This window comes from Metopolophium dirhodum, chromosome 7 (genome assembly GCF_019925205.1).
Source record: "Metopolophium dirhodum isolate CAU chromosome 7, ASM1992520v1, whole genome shotgun sequence".
Lineage (NCBI taxonomy): Eukaryota > Metazoa > Arthropoda > Insecta > Hemiptera > Aphididae > Metopolophium > Metopolophium dirhodum.
In genome coordinates, this window is record NC_083566.1 from 3,246,130 (window position 1) to 3,261,655 (window position 15,526).

The 15,526-nt window shown below is 33.1% G+C and overlaps 1 protein-coding gene across 2 annotated transcripts in view; it reads left to right on the forward strand.

Moving 5' to 3' along the window:
• LOC132949741 (EGFR adapter protein-like) overlaps positions 1–15,526 on the forward strand; it is a 180,961-nt gene that overhangs the window by 126,669 nt on the left and 38,766 nt on the right. Inside the window, exon 3 of one of the 2 annotated variants that reach the window (XM_061020786.1) lies at positions 4,238–4,309. In XM_061020786.1, coding sequence (XP_060876769.1) covers positions 4,238–4,309 — 72 coding nt within the window. The remainder of the gene's footprint in view (positions 1–4,237; positions 4,310–15,526) is intronic. The other variant, XM_061020787.1, reaches the window with a different exon arrangement.

The window sequence follows — 15,526 nt, forward strand, 5'->3', positions numbered from 1 at the left end:
TATTCACAAAAAAATGTGATTAATATTTAATTAGGTGCACCAAGTTCAGGTAGCCCACCCGGCTTTATCCGTTCCACTCCAAGAGTATGCCAGCAAATAGCAAACAGTGAACACGACAGTAGCAAATAATAGCAAGTAGCTAATTTTTAAAACCAATACTCGCTGTTATTTCCTAATTATTTACTATTTATTGGCATACCTTTGGAATGGATTGTGTAAAGTGTGTGGGCCAAGTTCATGGACGTTATCGACACTCGTTTAGTAAGCATATATGCTCTATATGCTACGATATACTATAATATTTTATTTCGTCGTGACAACGTCAAAAACCTGTAAGATTATATTATTCATGTGATCTACTATCGCGGTGTACAATAGAAACAAATGTAAAGCGTGTATATAGGCTAAACGAGAAACGACGATAAGCCGAACGGGTGTGTCTGCCGCAGGTGGATTACGATTATTGTATCTATATGTACAATCATAATCAGTGTTCGGACTTATCTAGATAATTATTTGTTCATCTTTTATCTTATCTAGATAAATAGTTACAAGGTATCTAAACGTTCATCTTAGATAATTTTTTCAATCATCTAAATGAATTCATCTAGATACATTTTTTATTGATAAAATTCGCGAAATTGTACAAACGCATTTAAATATTTATACAGATTCTCAAACTAAGTTTATGGTTTATAAAAAAGGTAATTATTTTTATTTACATCATCATTATTATTATTATGTTCCTAGTGCACAACTAAAATATACCTGAATTTAAAACCCATTAAAAAAAAAATTGTATCTTTTTTTTATCTAGATAAATATGAGTTAAGTTATTTTTTATCTCTATCTAGATACATTAGAGTTGCATTATCTTTATCTTTATCTAGATAAAAAAAACTACTTATCTAATCCGAACACTGATAATAATATGTATGTAAATACGATCACTTGCATTACATTTTGATAATTACAAAAATTATCGTAGTGGTTGGATGGGATTAGCGGCTAATCGGGGCGACCCTCCACGATTGCCGTTATTTCTTTTCGAAATCAATCCACCGGGTTTTCTGGTGGAGTGGTTTACTTTAATTTTCCGATTCTATATCAGCTAGAATAAAATAAACGTACCTATGTCGGTCAACATTCGCACACCGCAGTAAGATGTTGGTCGATGTGCTCCAAACAAAATTATATAGTTTGTATCGATATCGAATGCCGGAAAATAGGGTTCGTGGACGTGCCACGCGGTTGAAATGACACTATGAACCCGTCGTGAGGTGGTTATTTTTTTTTACAATATAGCTGGATCCAAAGAAATCACTGACCTTCGAACGCACTGCGGCTGCGCATACCGAACAAAATAATAGACGGACAAAGTATAACAATACCGTTGTACATTTTAATCGGCGCACGTCGAGACTCGCGTGCAGAGGGTATATAATAGTGACTGTAGAAGGTGGTTAAATCCGGTCTTGCAGAAAATTGCAACGGTTGTTTACGCAATACGCATATTATTATTAAGAATACTACGGCGATGGAGTGGAACACGCGCGTCTAATGACCCGCTCTTCTTTTCGGTTAATTTGCATAGGCCTCGGGCCAAATCCAGGAAGGGTTGTCGTTTGCGGGGGCGGACCCGTACGTGCGCCATATACCAGAGGATCGCCACCAAGACGACGACCGTATAAACAACTAAAACAGTGTGTGTGTGTGTGCTTATACAGGGTGGTCGTGATTACCCCCCCCCCCCCCCCCAGTGAGCGATCTTCCCCGAAAGTCTTTACCGCGAGTGATGATTTTAGACTTTTAGATTTTGTAACTTTAATCCATCGTCCTACAGCGGCATTACATATGTACACCCGTGCCGTTTTTTTTAAGCTGCAGATATTTTTTTTTTTTTTTGAAAAAGCAGTAGGATATAAATATCAGATTTATCCAAATCAATAATTAGGATGCGTTATAACTTTAAACTACGAGTAAAGATATAATGATTATCATTATACAAAACCCGCACTCCCGAGGAATAACATTGAATCATACTGTGTATTTAGATTTTAGCGTTGGGGTCCGCATAACAAGTACGATTGGAGCGGGAAAAATTGACGAGAAGGGATCCCTTCTATAACACTCGAGTATAACTATACACTTGGAAGAATCCTTCAGAATGATTGAGGAATAATTCTTGCGGTGACAAACGTCGAGATCAAATTTACTTTAAAACCTTGGCGGGTAACCGACTGAACAACGACGAAATGATCACCCCGTATACAATATTATAATCATAATAAACAAAGCTAATATATTCATTAAACGCCGTTCCCGTGCGCGCCGCGCTCGGATTAAAATGATTAAGCGACCAGGGCTCGACATCGCGTACACAGCCGAATCGGCAAAATAACAATGAAATACACACCTAAAACATTGTAATATCCTACGCCGACCTGCGAATAATAATAAATATTATTGTGAGTTGGCCGTCTTCGGAGAGTCGCGCAGAGCCGCGTGCATGTCTTAAATGGTGTACAACATTTGAATTGTAAATCCGAATAATATTATAAGCGCGCGGTATCAAAACATAAATAAATAATATTAAATTATTTTAACCATTTTACTGGTGAACCCGATTCGCACCAAAACTTGACATTTTTTTGTCTTTGTGCCGGCGAGATAATCTAGGATTTGCTTTGTACCCACAAAAATGTTATTTATTAAATTGTTTCACATCATACACTTTTGTCACCACTCGCGGCACTTTGATTTACAGTCGAATAATATATATGTTTTCGTGCAATCATTTTTGTCTTATTTTTTTGATTCCGAACGAAACGACGAATATATCGATTTTACTGCAATGGTGTGTGCAGTCTTCTTATTTTAACTTACACGACAAGTACTCGAAATAATGCTTTAAATTTTCAACCTCTTTTCACTCTCCTGGTGGGAAAATGAATCTAGTTGGTATTTTTAACAGGTATAATTAATATAAATCAATTGAAAACAATACAAATGTTTTTGGAAAAATTAATTCAACCTAGTGTTTTACTCAGTGCGGGCGCAACCCCACACGGTAAAAACTTATAGAAAAATAAATTACTTAAATATCAATAATATAAATAATATAAAATATAATTGTAGTAATATAGGCTGACAGACGGTCTTTCCTCGGAATCGTTTTTCGTATACCATGTTTGTATATCATTGAATTCGAATTTAATACATATATTAAAGTGACCCACACGACATCTAATGTACAGCGCAGCAGTACCCACTTGTTCACAATTTTTTTTTAATTTGACGTCGATATTCAAAATGTTTTTTATTATTACAATAATTAAGTACACACCTCCTCCTTAACTACTCAATTTGTAACAATATCCATGTGTATGTATAGTTTAATTGCAACTAGTTCTTAAAACGTAATGATGATGGCTTGAACATTACTGTTTTAGGTTTATTTTAATACAATCACAACCGACGCTTAACCTCACACATTCCCATAAAATAAAAGTGAATATTAAACCCGATTCAAAGACGTGCCAGTGACAAGTTGAACAAAACTATATTTTGACAAACCCAAATTGTTAAAATCGTAATTCCTACTTGATTTTATTTGGGCGTGATTTGGATCAACACATTTAATGTAAAATATAAATCACACGACAGTCAATGGACACTCATTTAGTTAGAAGTTAAGCGGTAAAAAAAATATTTCTTATGTTTAAATAACCGAATCGATTCATTGGGAGAAAAGAAGAATATTGATTTTCTTCGGCCGTTATTGTATTACAGTACCTATGTGTTATTTTAGTAATATAAAATGTTTAATAAAACCATAAACAAAAAAAAATATGACCATTGTTACAATACCTAATTTAAAAATGGTGTCACGTGTTTCAAACTCCATTTTTGTTACTTACGTATAAACTGTTTCACCAAAAAAAAAAATTCTCATAAACTTTTATATTTTAGTATTTTACGCAGATGTGAGTTTGATGAATACGAGTGCGGAGCAAGGGTGATTTCTTTCGGTTTTTTCTTCATAAACTATTATTAAACTCTGTTTGGTCATTCGAATATTGTAATTGAAACATTATAAATATTTAAATACCATTTCAACAGTAATCGTATTCGTTTTATTCGATTGTTGTTACCCCAATCAACTGTTGTCTGTTAGAATACATTTAAATTATATTACAATTATTATATCGTATACTACAATAAAACGTTTTTTCAGGTGCAGATTGAAAAAGAAGTCTCGCTATTAATTACTGTGTCCGGTATCAAAGTATGCAGTCCAGATGGCAAGGTAATTAAAATATTATACTGTACAGTGACTGGTGTGAGCCCTTCCCTCCAAATATTCATACCGAATACTCATTGAACAAGTCACTGAAAACAGTTTTCCCTGTTTATGGCAATTCACAATTTATAACGTATGTGTAAATAATTTACGACTGACATGTTTTATTGTTATCACTTATCATGTTACTATTCTTATAAAAACAAAATATGATTTGTCGTTCCAATGTCATATATATATATCTATTATATTCTAATATAATATTATATCCAGTTATACGTTATACCTCACAGCAACACAGCCAGGCACTTAATTATGACCTCCCGACCACGGTAATAAAAGAATGTGGGAAGTTCTTCACATGGTTTAATAAAGACCAAATATGATGGATATAAACCACCCCCTACAAAAAAAAAAAATTGGTTTTATTTCGTCTATGTTGTGCACACGTTAATATAAAAAAATATGATAGTATAAAGCCATATTTTTTTTTATCTTACTTTAAATTGATGCTGTTCAAATGAGAGTTAACAAAAGTTATATGTTCAAAACTAAATACAAACTACACTTTTATTGCGATATTTTTCTGTTCAAGAAATAAAAAAACTCAGTCTAAAAACTTTACTTGTCAATAAAAAAAAAAATACCACTACAAACAATGTTATTAAACATTTGTTCCAGAAATAAAATAATATCGAAACGACATGCGTGTCATGCCTAACCACATATAGGCACTTCAAGTCAAGTACCTATTATACTTGTATGTGAATAATTACAATACATTATAAGGATCGTGATTCATAGAACGATATGGTATGGTATGAACCAATAAATAAAAATTCGAACGGATGAATCCTGTCATATGATGGGGGGTGGGGGAATCTTTGAATTATTACTACGTTAATAAAGACAATCTTTAATTCATATTAACATGCATTGCACCTACGTCTAATGTAGTGGGCTTAAATGTAATTTAAAACCTAATTCAATTAAATAATATTTTGTTCTATAGGCAGACTGCCCGTAGGTACTCTATGGTATATACGACCTTTCAATGATCAAAACTTTATTTCGAAGTGACAGGTTGTTGGTATTATATTATTATAAATTGTCGTTATGAATTTCCGGCCAATAATATTGACTCGTGATAAACCGCTTATACTATGCATTTTTAATCCCGAGTTGGAGTTGATTCGATTTCTATCGAATTATATAATTATAAGGCGCATAAGCCTAATGTGAGTTAAAATAGGGTGTTTATGTAGTTATGTACCCAACTCCCGAGAATCACTATTATAACGATTGCAAATATAGTACGTTTCCAATATTATGACGTCAAAATAGTTTGAGACCCCCATGGATACTCGGGCTTTCTTTCTGAAGGTTTGAGTAAGTTTATTCATCGGTATCCGTGGATCTTACGCCGTTTCAATAATAATATATATACGAAATGTCAAATAAGTAGTGACGCGTCTAGTTATGCCTGTATCCATCTGTTTACTATTATATCGCATCAATCGACAAAAACGGTAACTATATACTATTAAAAACCTTCTTACTCACAAAAAAGTACATAAGATAAAAAAGCTATGCAATAGCTCAATAATAACAGTAATAATAAAAATCATCGCGAAATGTAGATAATGCATTTTTCTAGAACCGCTGAAAACCTACAAGTCGGCTTATTTTAAGAATAAGAATATTAATCTAGTGCTATAGGGATCCCGGAGAAGTAACATCGGAAACGGTTTCGGAGTTTCCCTGTAACACCTTCTTACTCACAAAAAAGTATATACAAGATAAAAAGCTATGCGATAGCTCAATAATAACAGTAATAATAAAAATCATCGCGAAATGCAGATAATGCATTTTCCTAGAACCGCTGAAAACCTACAAGTCGGCTTGTTTTAAGAATAAGAATATTAATCTAGTGCTATTGGGGGGATCCCGGAGAAGTAACATCGGAAACGGTTCAGGAGTTTCCCTGTAACACCGGGACAATTTTTACGTTCGCGTGCGACTGTATTCACATCGGTGGTCGCGTATGACAAAAAAAAAAAAGCTCAAGGAATATACGGACAACAATATTCTGTTTGAAACCCGCAGCAATTTGTTCGATTCCGTCGTCGACGCAATAAATTTAATCCCAAGCACCCTCGATATGTGTGTATACACATACACACACTGCTATTATATCGCGGGGTATGACTACCGCGCGGGTATTCACTATAAATACATACGCACATATATTATGTACACGGTGACTGTGAACGAGACAGCCGGGAGAGGGGAGGGGACCGACTATACGGCGGGTGGAATGAATGGAGTGGGGAGAGAGGTTGTGGTGGTGGCGGTGGCGGTTGTTGGACGTTCAACCATATAATCCGTGCCAAAAACCCTCTTCGCCCACTGCTATTACGCCGCTTTTTCCTTACTATTTTGGCCGAGGGTAGGATATTTCTCCGAACAGGCTCGCCCCACCACGCGCCGCCGACGACTCTACGGGGCGGGCGCAAAACTTTGGCGTCTCTTGACGCCGCTAATTTGATTTTCACGCTCAGACCGTTAAGGAAACTGCCAAAGTGTTACAACACTGCTCACGCAGTGATATCTCCGCGATACCGTTCTATATATATATATATATATAATATTATTGTATATATATTACCATCACCATCGCCGCGAACACGCAAAGTTTTTGATGTTTGGGGTGGTGGGGTGGTTGTCGCGGTTGTTCGTAAGAAAAAATGCATTTCAACGGTCATTAAAGTTTGAATCGGCCACTTTGGCGAATAAAATAAATCCGTCCCGCCGAAACAGATAAGAAACAACCGTCCGGGGGATAATCGATCAAACATATGCGGTCACCGCCGACCCCGCAAACCACTGACGGAAGTGGCGGTGGCCGTCGTGGTATATTATTATATATTATTTATAATGGTCTCTCGGGAACATCGTCGTCGTCATCTTGGTCGTCGTCGTTGTCGTTGTCGCCGTCGGCCAATGACCGTCGAAACGCAACGCGTTGCGCACGAGGCGGGCGATCGGCGAAAAACTTTTCTCTCGTAAAAAATCGGTCGTCCGTTTGCCTCGAGACGTTTTGTGTCTCTGTTTTATTGATTATTTTTTTTTCGAATAATGGTCAAAGTATAAAATAATTTTTCCTGTTATTGTTAATTTATATAGACGCGCGTATGACGCAGTCTATAGTGATAAAAACATACTGCATGGCGCCTGAAGCCTCTCGTTTTGGCTTTTGGTAACCCTTGCCTATCGCGCGATACATTTTCGACGACTTTATCGTTTATTCGAATCGCCGTATACTTACATTATAATGTGTGAATAATCGAAAGAAAAACCCATCAATACACGCAAATTTGATTTTCCGCCATATCGTTTTATCCACAGTCTACAATGTGTGGCATTTAACCACAAGCATTCATAATTTCAGCGAAGAGAGAACAACTATTGATTAATGCACAAGCCGCAATCACCGAAAACCCTACATTCAGTCGAATTCAATGTATAATTTATATGTAAACGACGTACGCGTATCGGTAAAATATATAACAATTATTTAACAATTATAAAAACATGATACGAATTCATATCTAATAGTTATTTGATTTTCATTTAAACATGACGTAATGTATTTTAATAACACAACGATCAGAGTTTAATTATTATCCGACAACAATATATAACCATTTATTGTTATTTAATTAGATTTTTTATATAATTCCCGGGTAGGTGTCTTCGGATGATAAAAATATAAAATCATCGAAGCCTAATAGTAATGAACACTGCATCGCGTTATGAGTTTAAAAATAATCTTTCAGTTCAAAATTTATATTTTTATATCACTACAACAAAATATAATCCGTTGCATATTATAGAATATAATTTGAATTTTATATGAACAACTGACCATTAATATCTTCAAAAATACAATTTATCGAATTCAATTGTCCTTGATAGCAACTCCTGTGGAAAACAATTCCATTAAATTCGCAGATGTGCCAGATTGTTTCCATTGTGGAATTTTTTATTCGTATTTTCATAATTTTCAGATGTATATCATTTAAAATAATCGTTAAAGATTTATCTTACTTGGACTAGACAGAAGATTGCATACTTAAAATTAATTCAATTTATTATATCTCGTGGTTTAGTACAATTTTATACCCAATGATAAATACCCGTCGGTTTATAGTCTTATACCATTTGCATCTTAGTTATAAAACAAAAAAAAGTAAAATTAAATAACTCATTAAAATAACACTAAAGTCACATTGTTTATTGATACTGTATTAAACTTAAGTCTTTCAATAATAATTACAAATTTACATCTTTGGAAACTGTTCTCAAACGAGCTTAATTTAATGAATAGTTTTAATTAAAAAAAAAACTATGCAGATGTTCAAAAAGTAAGAAATAAAAAACTTATTAGAATATCAAATACCAAATATTGTTATTTTTCTAAAAAAAATTCCATTTGCATTTTCCATCTGTAATCTGTATGAATATATCTTTTCATTTTTGTCGCCTTAGTATTAAGAATACTCTTTGTTCTTCTGCTTTAGTCATCAATCTGCAGCCTTAGCTTTAGCTTTGCGCTCTCAATGGTCAGATTTCTAGTACGAATAGCATCCTCGGGCTTTGATAATATTTCTTAAATTCCACATATACTAACTAGTTTTCTTTTGTCCATGCTTTCGTGATCAACTTTGTCAGGCCTTCGCGTCTAATTAAGTAGTCAATCCTTAGATTTTTTTCTCTTTTTAAAATGTCAAAACTATTTTACCTCGAAAACTGTGTTGAATACTACCAGGTCCGAATTATCTTTAGATTATTCTATTCACATTTGATGCTTCTATTCCCTTTCAGTTTGGCTTCATACATTTTCACTGCAGTACAGTTTGTTTGTCACTTCAAAGTATGTTTTTAGTAAATCTTTCCTTCGTCTATTTATCAAACTGTTTTACATTTTTAATCTTTGGATCCCATGAGGCCATGATATGGTTTTTAATTTTTGTTTACATGTTCTTGTGTTCACTCACTATCATAGTCGTAGGTGTGCATATTTAATAGACAGGCGTATTACAGTTTTAAATATTTTACAGTGTACCTGTCATGGTCTATACGTAAAGTTTGGTATAGTGACCTTTAAACAAATGTGATTTGTATATTTTACAAAATAGATAAGATTATTTTATAAATATTATCATGGTTTTAGTGAAGTATAATATCACAATCCCCGGCGAGGTATACCGCCGAGGAGAAATACCATATTTCACAAAATGTTATACTTTTAAATTTTAACCAGCAAACCCAAAGTAAGTTATAAAATTGATTATTTTTAGATTAATAAATCATCGTACATAATATGAAAGAATCTCACACACCTATATTATAACGAATAACGATACATTTTACAAACTATAGTGTATAAAAATTTCGTACTTAGATCATAGTGATTTAAATACATCTTAATTTTTAAATGGATGTTAAATTGTTTAAATTATTTATTATTTATTTATTTTTAAAGTATTCATTAAATTATTTATCATTTATAAGTCATCGTAAAATTAATATACGTCCATAAACATATAGTATTTTAAAGTGTGTTAGTTTGAGTCTAACGAGTCTAAGATCAATATTTTACAGAAAATACAACTTTCATTTCGGTATCCATTGTTTGGATAAAAATCGACGACAAAAACTGTTTAAGCAGAACAAAAGTCAATTAAAATACGCAGACATACAAAACGTCGAAGATGTGGGTCCGCAGGTCTTTAATATAGTACGAGCGGCAAAAAGTAAAAAACAAAACTTTCGACGAACAGTATAAATATCAATAATCGGCTGTGAGCAGTTAGTATGTTCTCGTGACGCCCCGACTAGTAAAACTTTTCCTTGATAATGCAAACGGAAAATCATTATTTAATTGACTTAGGTTTAATTTTATAAAATATATTTTACGACTTATATCAGAATAAACAAACAGATGCTGTGTATTAAATATGAAATTACCCGCTTTAAAAGTTTGAAGAGGTAATTTGCGTCCCTTGTTTTTCTTAAAGTATTGAAAAACTGCAGATAAGCGTTGACGAAATTAAGTAACTTAAAGCAACTCTAGTTTTTCGAACTTTATCATTTAATATAGCTTTCAAATTTTATACCACAACACACATTTAATATGGTGCTAACACTGGCCCCAATTGATTTCTGTAACAGCAAATGTTTAATATTACCTACTCAATAAAATATTAACTATGATTATTGAGTAATAATATATTTAAAAAAAAATTAAAAAACTGAGTAAAACTCTATTATATTTAAAATTAACCATGTATTTAAATTTATATTTTAGTCTTTGATGTCTAATAATAATTAGTGTATAATGTAGTTATAATATTATATTATAGTTACACGTGGATCATCTAATTCGTTGTAAAATAAATTCCATAAATTCCGTATTGTACAATAAATTGTAATTTTTAGAGTATCAGTGTGGATCGACAATAGCCAAGCATAAGTCAAAAAATATCCAATATGGTCTCGTTTGTCGAACTCTGGTTGCTATACAAGGCATAGATTTATGGGGTTCACTTGCGGAAGTAATTATTATTTTCCTATTGTTGTGGTCTGCGCTCCCCAGAGGATCTCTTGTTTGGCATTTCGATTAAGTCCGAAACTTAAGCCTTGGGACCAAGCCGGTAGGTCCAGTTAATGAAATCCCTAGCAAACAATGGTCATGAATAGAATATGAAAAAATTAAATGAAACAAAAAAATAAAATAAAATAAAAAAAATTCGATTGAAAGCAAAAAGAAAAATAACCAAACAAAAGATCCGTGGGTACCTAAATAAAAAAATATTAAAATGAAAAACCCTCTCAAGTTATATACTGACAACGATATTAAGGTATATACAGAAAATAATCAGTATCACGTGTAACGTGTATAGATACTAAATAGTAACACATATATACACTTCATCTAGATATGGACGATCTACATAATTACATCCTCAACAATTCTCCAATGAAGTTTGTTGTGCAGATCATTCAACAACGATAAAATTGTAACCAACAATAGTGTGTATTCTGATATGGGATTTCTTATCATTCAATATTGCATAACCAATGAACTACGACATCTATACGTTGGCTATAAATAATAATAATATTTAAGTATTTTTTTTTAAATTTTTTTTTTTTATTGATCCCTAAGCCCGGCATCTATGGTCATTAGCTGTTAGTAGAGTTGTATTGTGGTAGTGCAATGGTAGAAAAGTAGTGCAAAAGCACCATGGTAGGGTTTGGAACGATGAGTTTTTTTACACGTGACCGTTTGTGATGTTTGGCAGAATTTTTAAGTGGGCACCCGTAGGTATCTGCCATGCCCGGGTGGAGGAAGTCGGCTTTTTATTTAAATTTACATATGAATGCGAGTACGTAGGTAACTATTAGAAACGAAATACAGCAGTGTCCGCCTCTCCGGATAACGTCAGAAATCTGACATCTATCTAATACCCACACGTCCCACACTTATTTCCTACGACCGATCGTATTATCTTTTCGGTGCATTAAACTTGCTTTGGGTAAACCAGGAAAAAAATACAACTATTTTAAGCTATCGTAACGATGTGGCACGGCGATTAAAATCGATGCCTGCAGTAACATAATTTCAAATATTTACTTATACATAATATAATGTGTGTATTTTATTTGGTGACATACATATTGTTATCTTCATTAAAAATCCATCAATGTGGATAAACGTTATCATTTAGACCGAATATAGCTCTATAGTTTTTTTAAGAAAGCATATTTTTATTTTGTATACATAATGAAAGATTACGATGATCTATCATCGTTATTTTTGATTCCATAAATAGCTGCTATAGGCATACTATACATTTCATAGGACTTATATTAAGTTATACTATTGAAACTATTTTTTTTTGTATTTTACAACTTTATCTAACTATATTGGTAGAGTTCAATAATATACTGTCACATTATATTATATTCGACTTACTATAAACAGTAGTTGGTACGTAACGTATTATACATTTCAATTATTATAGAAACAATTGACACGTGGTCTTATATACAGATTATGAATACCGTTTATTAAAAAGTACCTACCGGAACACCGGGGAGGATAAATCGCTCGAAAGGGGCTGCGACGAGGTGAGATCATAATAGTATTCTTTTTTTCCGTAGAGGCTCACTAGATGATGTATATAATATACCACATATATTATGATACAGGGACGATGATGAAATACTTTTTTGCCAGGTTGATTAATGAGCGTGTTTAAGATGTATAATGTGAGGGAGAGGGGGACTCAGCATTGAACATGCATCAAAATTCGAACACTGACAGTAGCGACGGGGGCGGTGGTCGGGATTAGAGAGGCAAGTGGAAGTCGGAACTAACACGGAAAGCAGAGGTAAAGGGCAAGGCGAAAAACAAGATGGCGGGTGTGACGCCAAGGTCTATACCTGGGTATACCTGCCTATAGCTTTTTTCACCGCGTCCCGCCTCATCCGGTCCGACACTGGCGTTCGCCTTTCAGCGTGTGCCTCTGTAGAAACCCGCGTGGCGGCGACTAGCTATCGTTAATTAATCAACCCGTCAAAGGCCTGTATATACGGATACCGACTATCAATCAAACGGCTTTTGACGCTTCCCGCCTGCGCGACGCTTTGCTGCATCAGTTCCCGGCGGCCACGGGCCCTCACCCTCCCCCCCTACCGTTCTACCCTCGAGCGTACCGACACATTCCATCCCTTAGTCACCTGCGCCACCACCCTCGCACGCGTGTGGTCTCATCGACACACACACACACACACACACATACACTCGAGATGAACTGTTCGCCGAGATAAGCGTCACCCTCCCTATAACTGTATAATGTTTATAATAATATGTATAGTGCGTGATAGACGTCAAATTGAATATGAGAGACTTGTTGTAGCAGTAGCACTATATAGACATGCATTATCGTTAACCGTCAACGCGTTCATCTAACGCATGCAAATTATTTGGGCGGTATATCCTTTTCAGCCGAAAAGAACCTTTCATCTACTGATCAGTAAAATTGCTTTGTTCGTATAATGGGCGGTGTAGCCATGTATAAGCATAAGCTTCTAATCATTTATTGTGATTTTTTATCATGAACGTATAGTTGAACTATATGTATAATCGGTAATACTGATCATTGAAAAAAATTTTACAATCACATCATTGGATTCGATACCGTGATTTTTTGTTTTTGTCCAACACACGCGCGACATAGGATTTTAGACATGTCCTTTGCCAAACATAGTAATTGATTTAATGAAGCAATAAGAATTGTAAAAAACTAATTTGATATTTAATATCAAAACTGTAGTGAAATCGATTTCCAGTAGACACAACACAAATTCGAATCTGTTAATTCTTATCGCTTCATTGGATCAATTAGAACATGTTTGGCAAAGAACACGTCTAAAATCCTATATCGTGCATGTGTTAGAGAAAGACAGAAAATCACCGGATACCGGGTGGCATTCTCTTAGTATAAATTTATCAATTGTGTGTGCAATTTTTTTAAACGTAAATGGTAATGGAAATAAATACATAATATGTTAGATATTATTCTATTAATCGTAATTTTTCATATTTAAACTACAAAAATACCCACAAATCTAGACGTACTACAGTCTGATAGAAGCGAAGAATGTATATTGATTTTACAATAATAATATTATGTGTTTTTGTTTTGTGTATTTTTCATCGCCTTTTGGATCAGTAAAAAATAAAAATTATTTTATTTTCAACATTGAGCGTGGTTTCTGGTTGGAAATTATATTTAATTGATATTTTGTGAGACCAAAAGTAAAAAATTATTATAAGTTGTCAAAAAACGGGAATTTTGACGTGATTTCAACTTTAATTTGAATTTTTTTTTCAATAAATATCTATAAACAAAACTTCTTTGCTTAGTTAAAAACCTTGAAAATTGAATACAAGATGCTTCATAAGTTTTACTATAGGTAATTAAAAATATTAAACATACAAAGGTACCTATTGTAATGTTACAATTGGTGTAAAATAGTTATTTTTTTCACAGACATGAAATATGTTATGGTATTTTCATAGGTTTGCATAATATACAACTATAGTTAGTTTCGGTTCGTAAAGTCGTTAAACGTAAATTAGAAAATGCACTGGTAAAAGTTGAACTATTTCGATATCTATTTTTTGACGTAGAGTCATAATATGTAAAATGCTTTCTTCGACTTTAGTTCATATCATTGTAACATGTTTACTGTTTATAGTAGATACGCGTGTAAAAAAATCAAAATCCGTAAAGGTCAAATAAAATGTAAAAAATACATAAATGAGACAATTTTGTATCCCCTTATATTTACGCTTCACTTTACATCACTTCATATGAGTATTACTCTGAGTACTATTGAATCGAGAACAATACAAGATAATGACGCAAGAATTATTAATACGTCGAATACCTACAGAGTACGTCTTGAAATACTTGTATTAGTGGAACATATTTAATAAATATAACACCTTAAAACTAGATGATCAATAATTGAACATCAGCTGTGAAGTATGTAGGAAAAAATTGTCGAAATACAGAGAAATATAAAATATGTTTAATTTATTGCATTAAAAATGATTAATTGAATGCGATACCTATAGGCTGTGTCGTATTATACCATACTCCAGTACAACACTAATATTATGAAAAAATAAATAACTAAAAATTACCTACCTACAATATAATCTTAAATGATTTTTTAGTTTATTGAACATTTGAAATATTTCTGAATTAGTTTTAACATGTTGATAAATAAAATTAATCATCAAATAATATCAATAAACAGTAAACAATGATTACATTACACAGTTTTAAATAGAAAATTAAATCAATCAAAGTAAACTACAGTGTTCAACGTATAAATAAACTAAAGAAAAAACACATATTACACTTAGCTCAGTCCCGCCGTTTAATATAATGTATAATTTTTTTAATTATTATGTGTCTTAGCTTTAACTTATTGATTATTGATCCATGAATATTTAATAATTATCCTATTATCACCATTCAATGCTCGAAACTTTGTAAACAAACGACATATTTTATTTTTTAACGTTCAGAAGTAATAGTATTCTTGTATAATAAAAAATGAGTTTTATAGTTTATA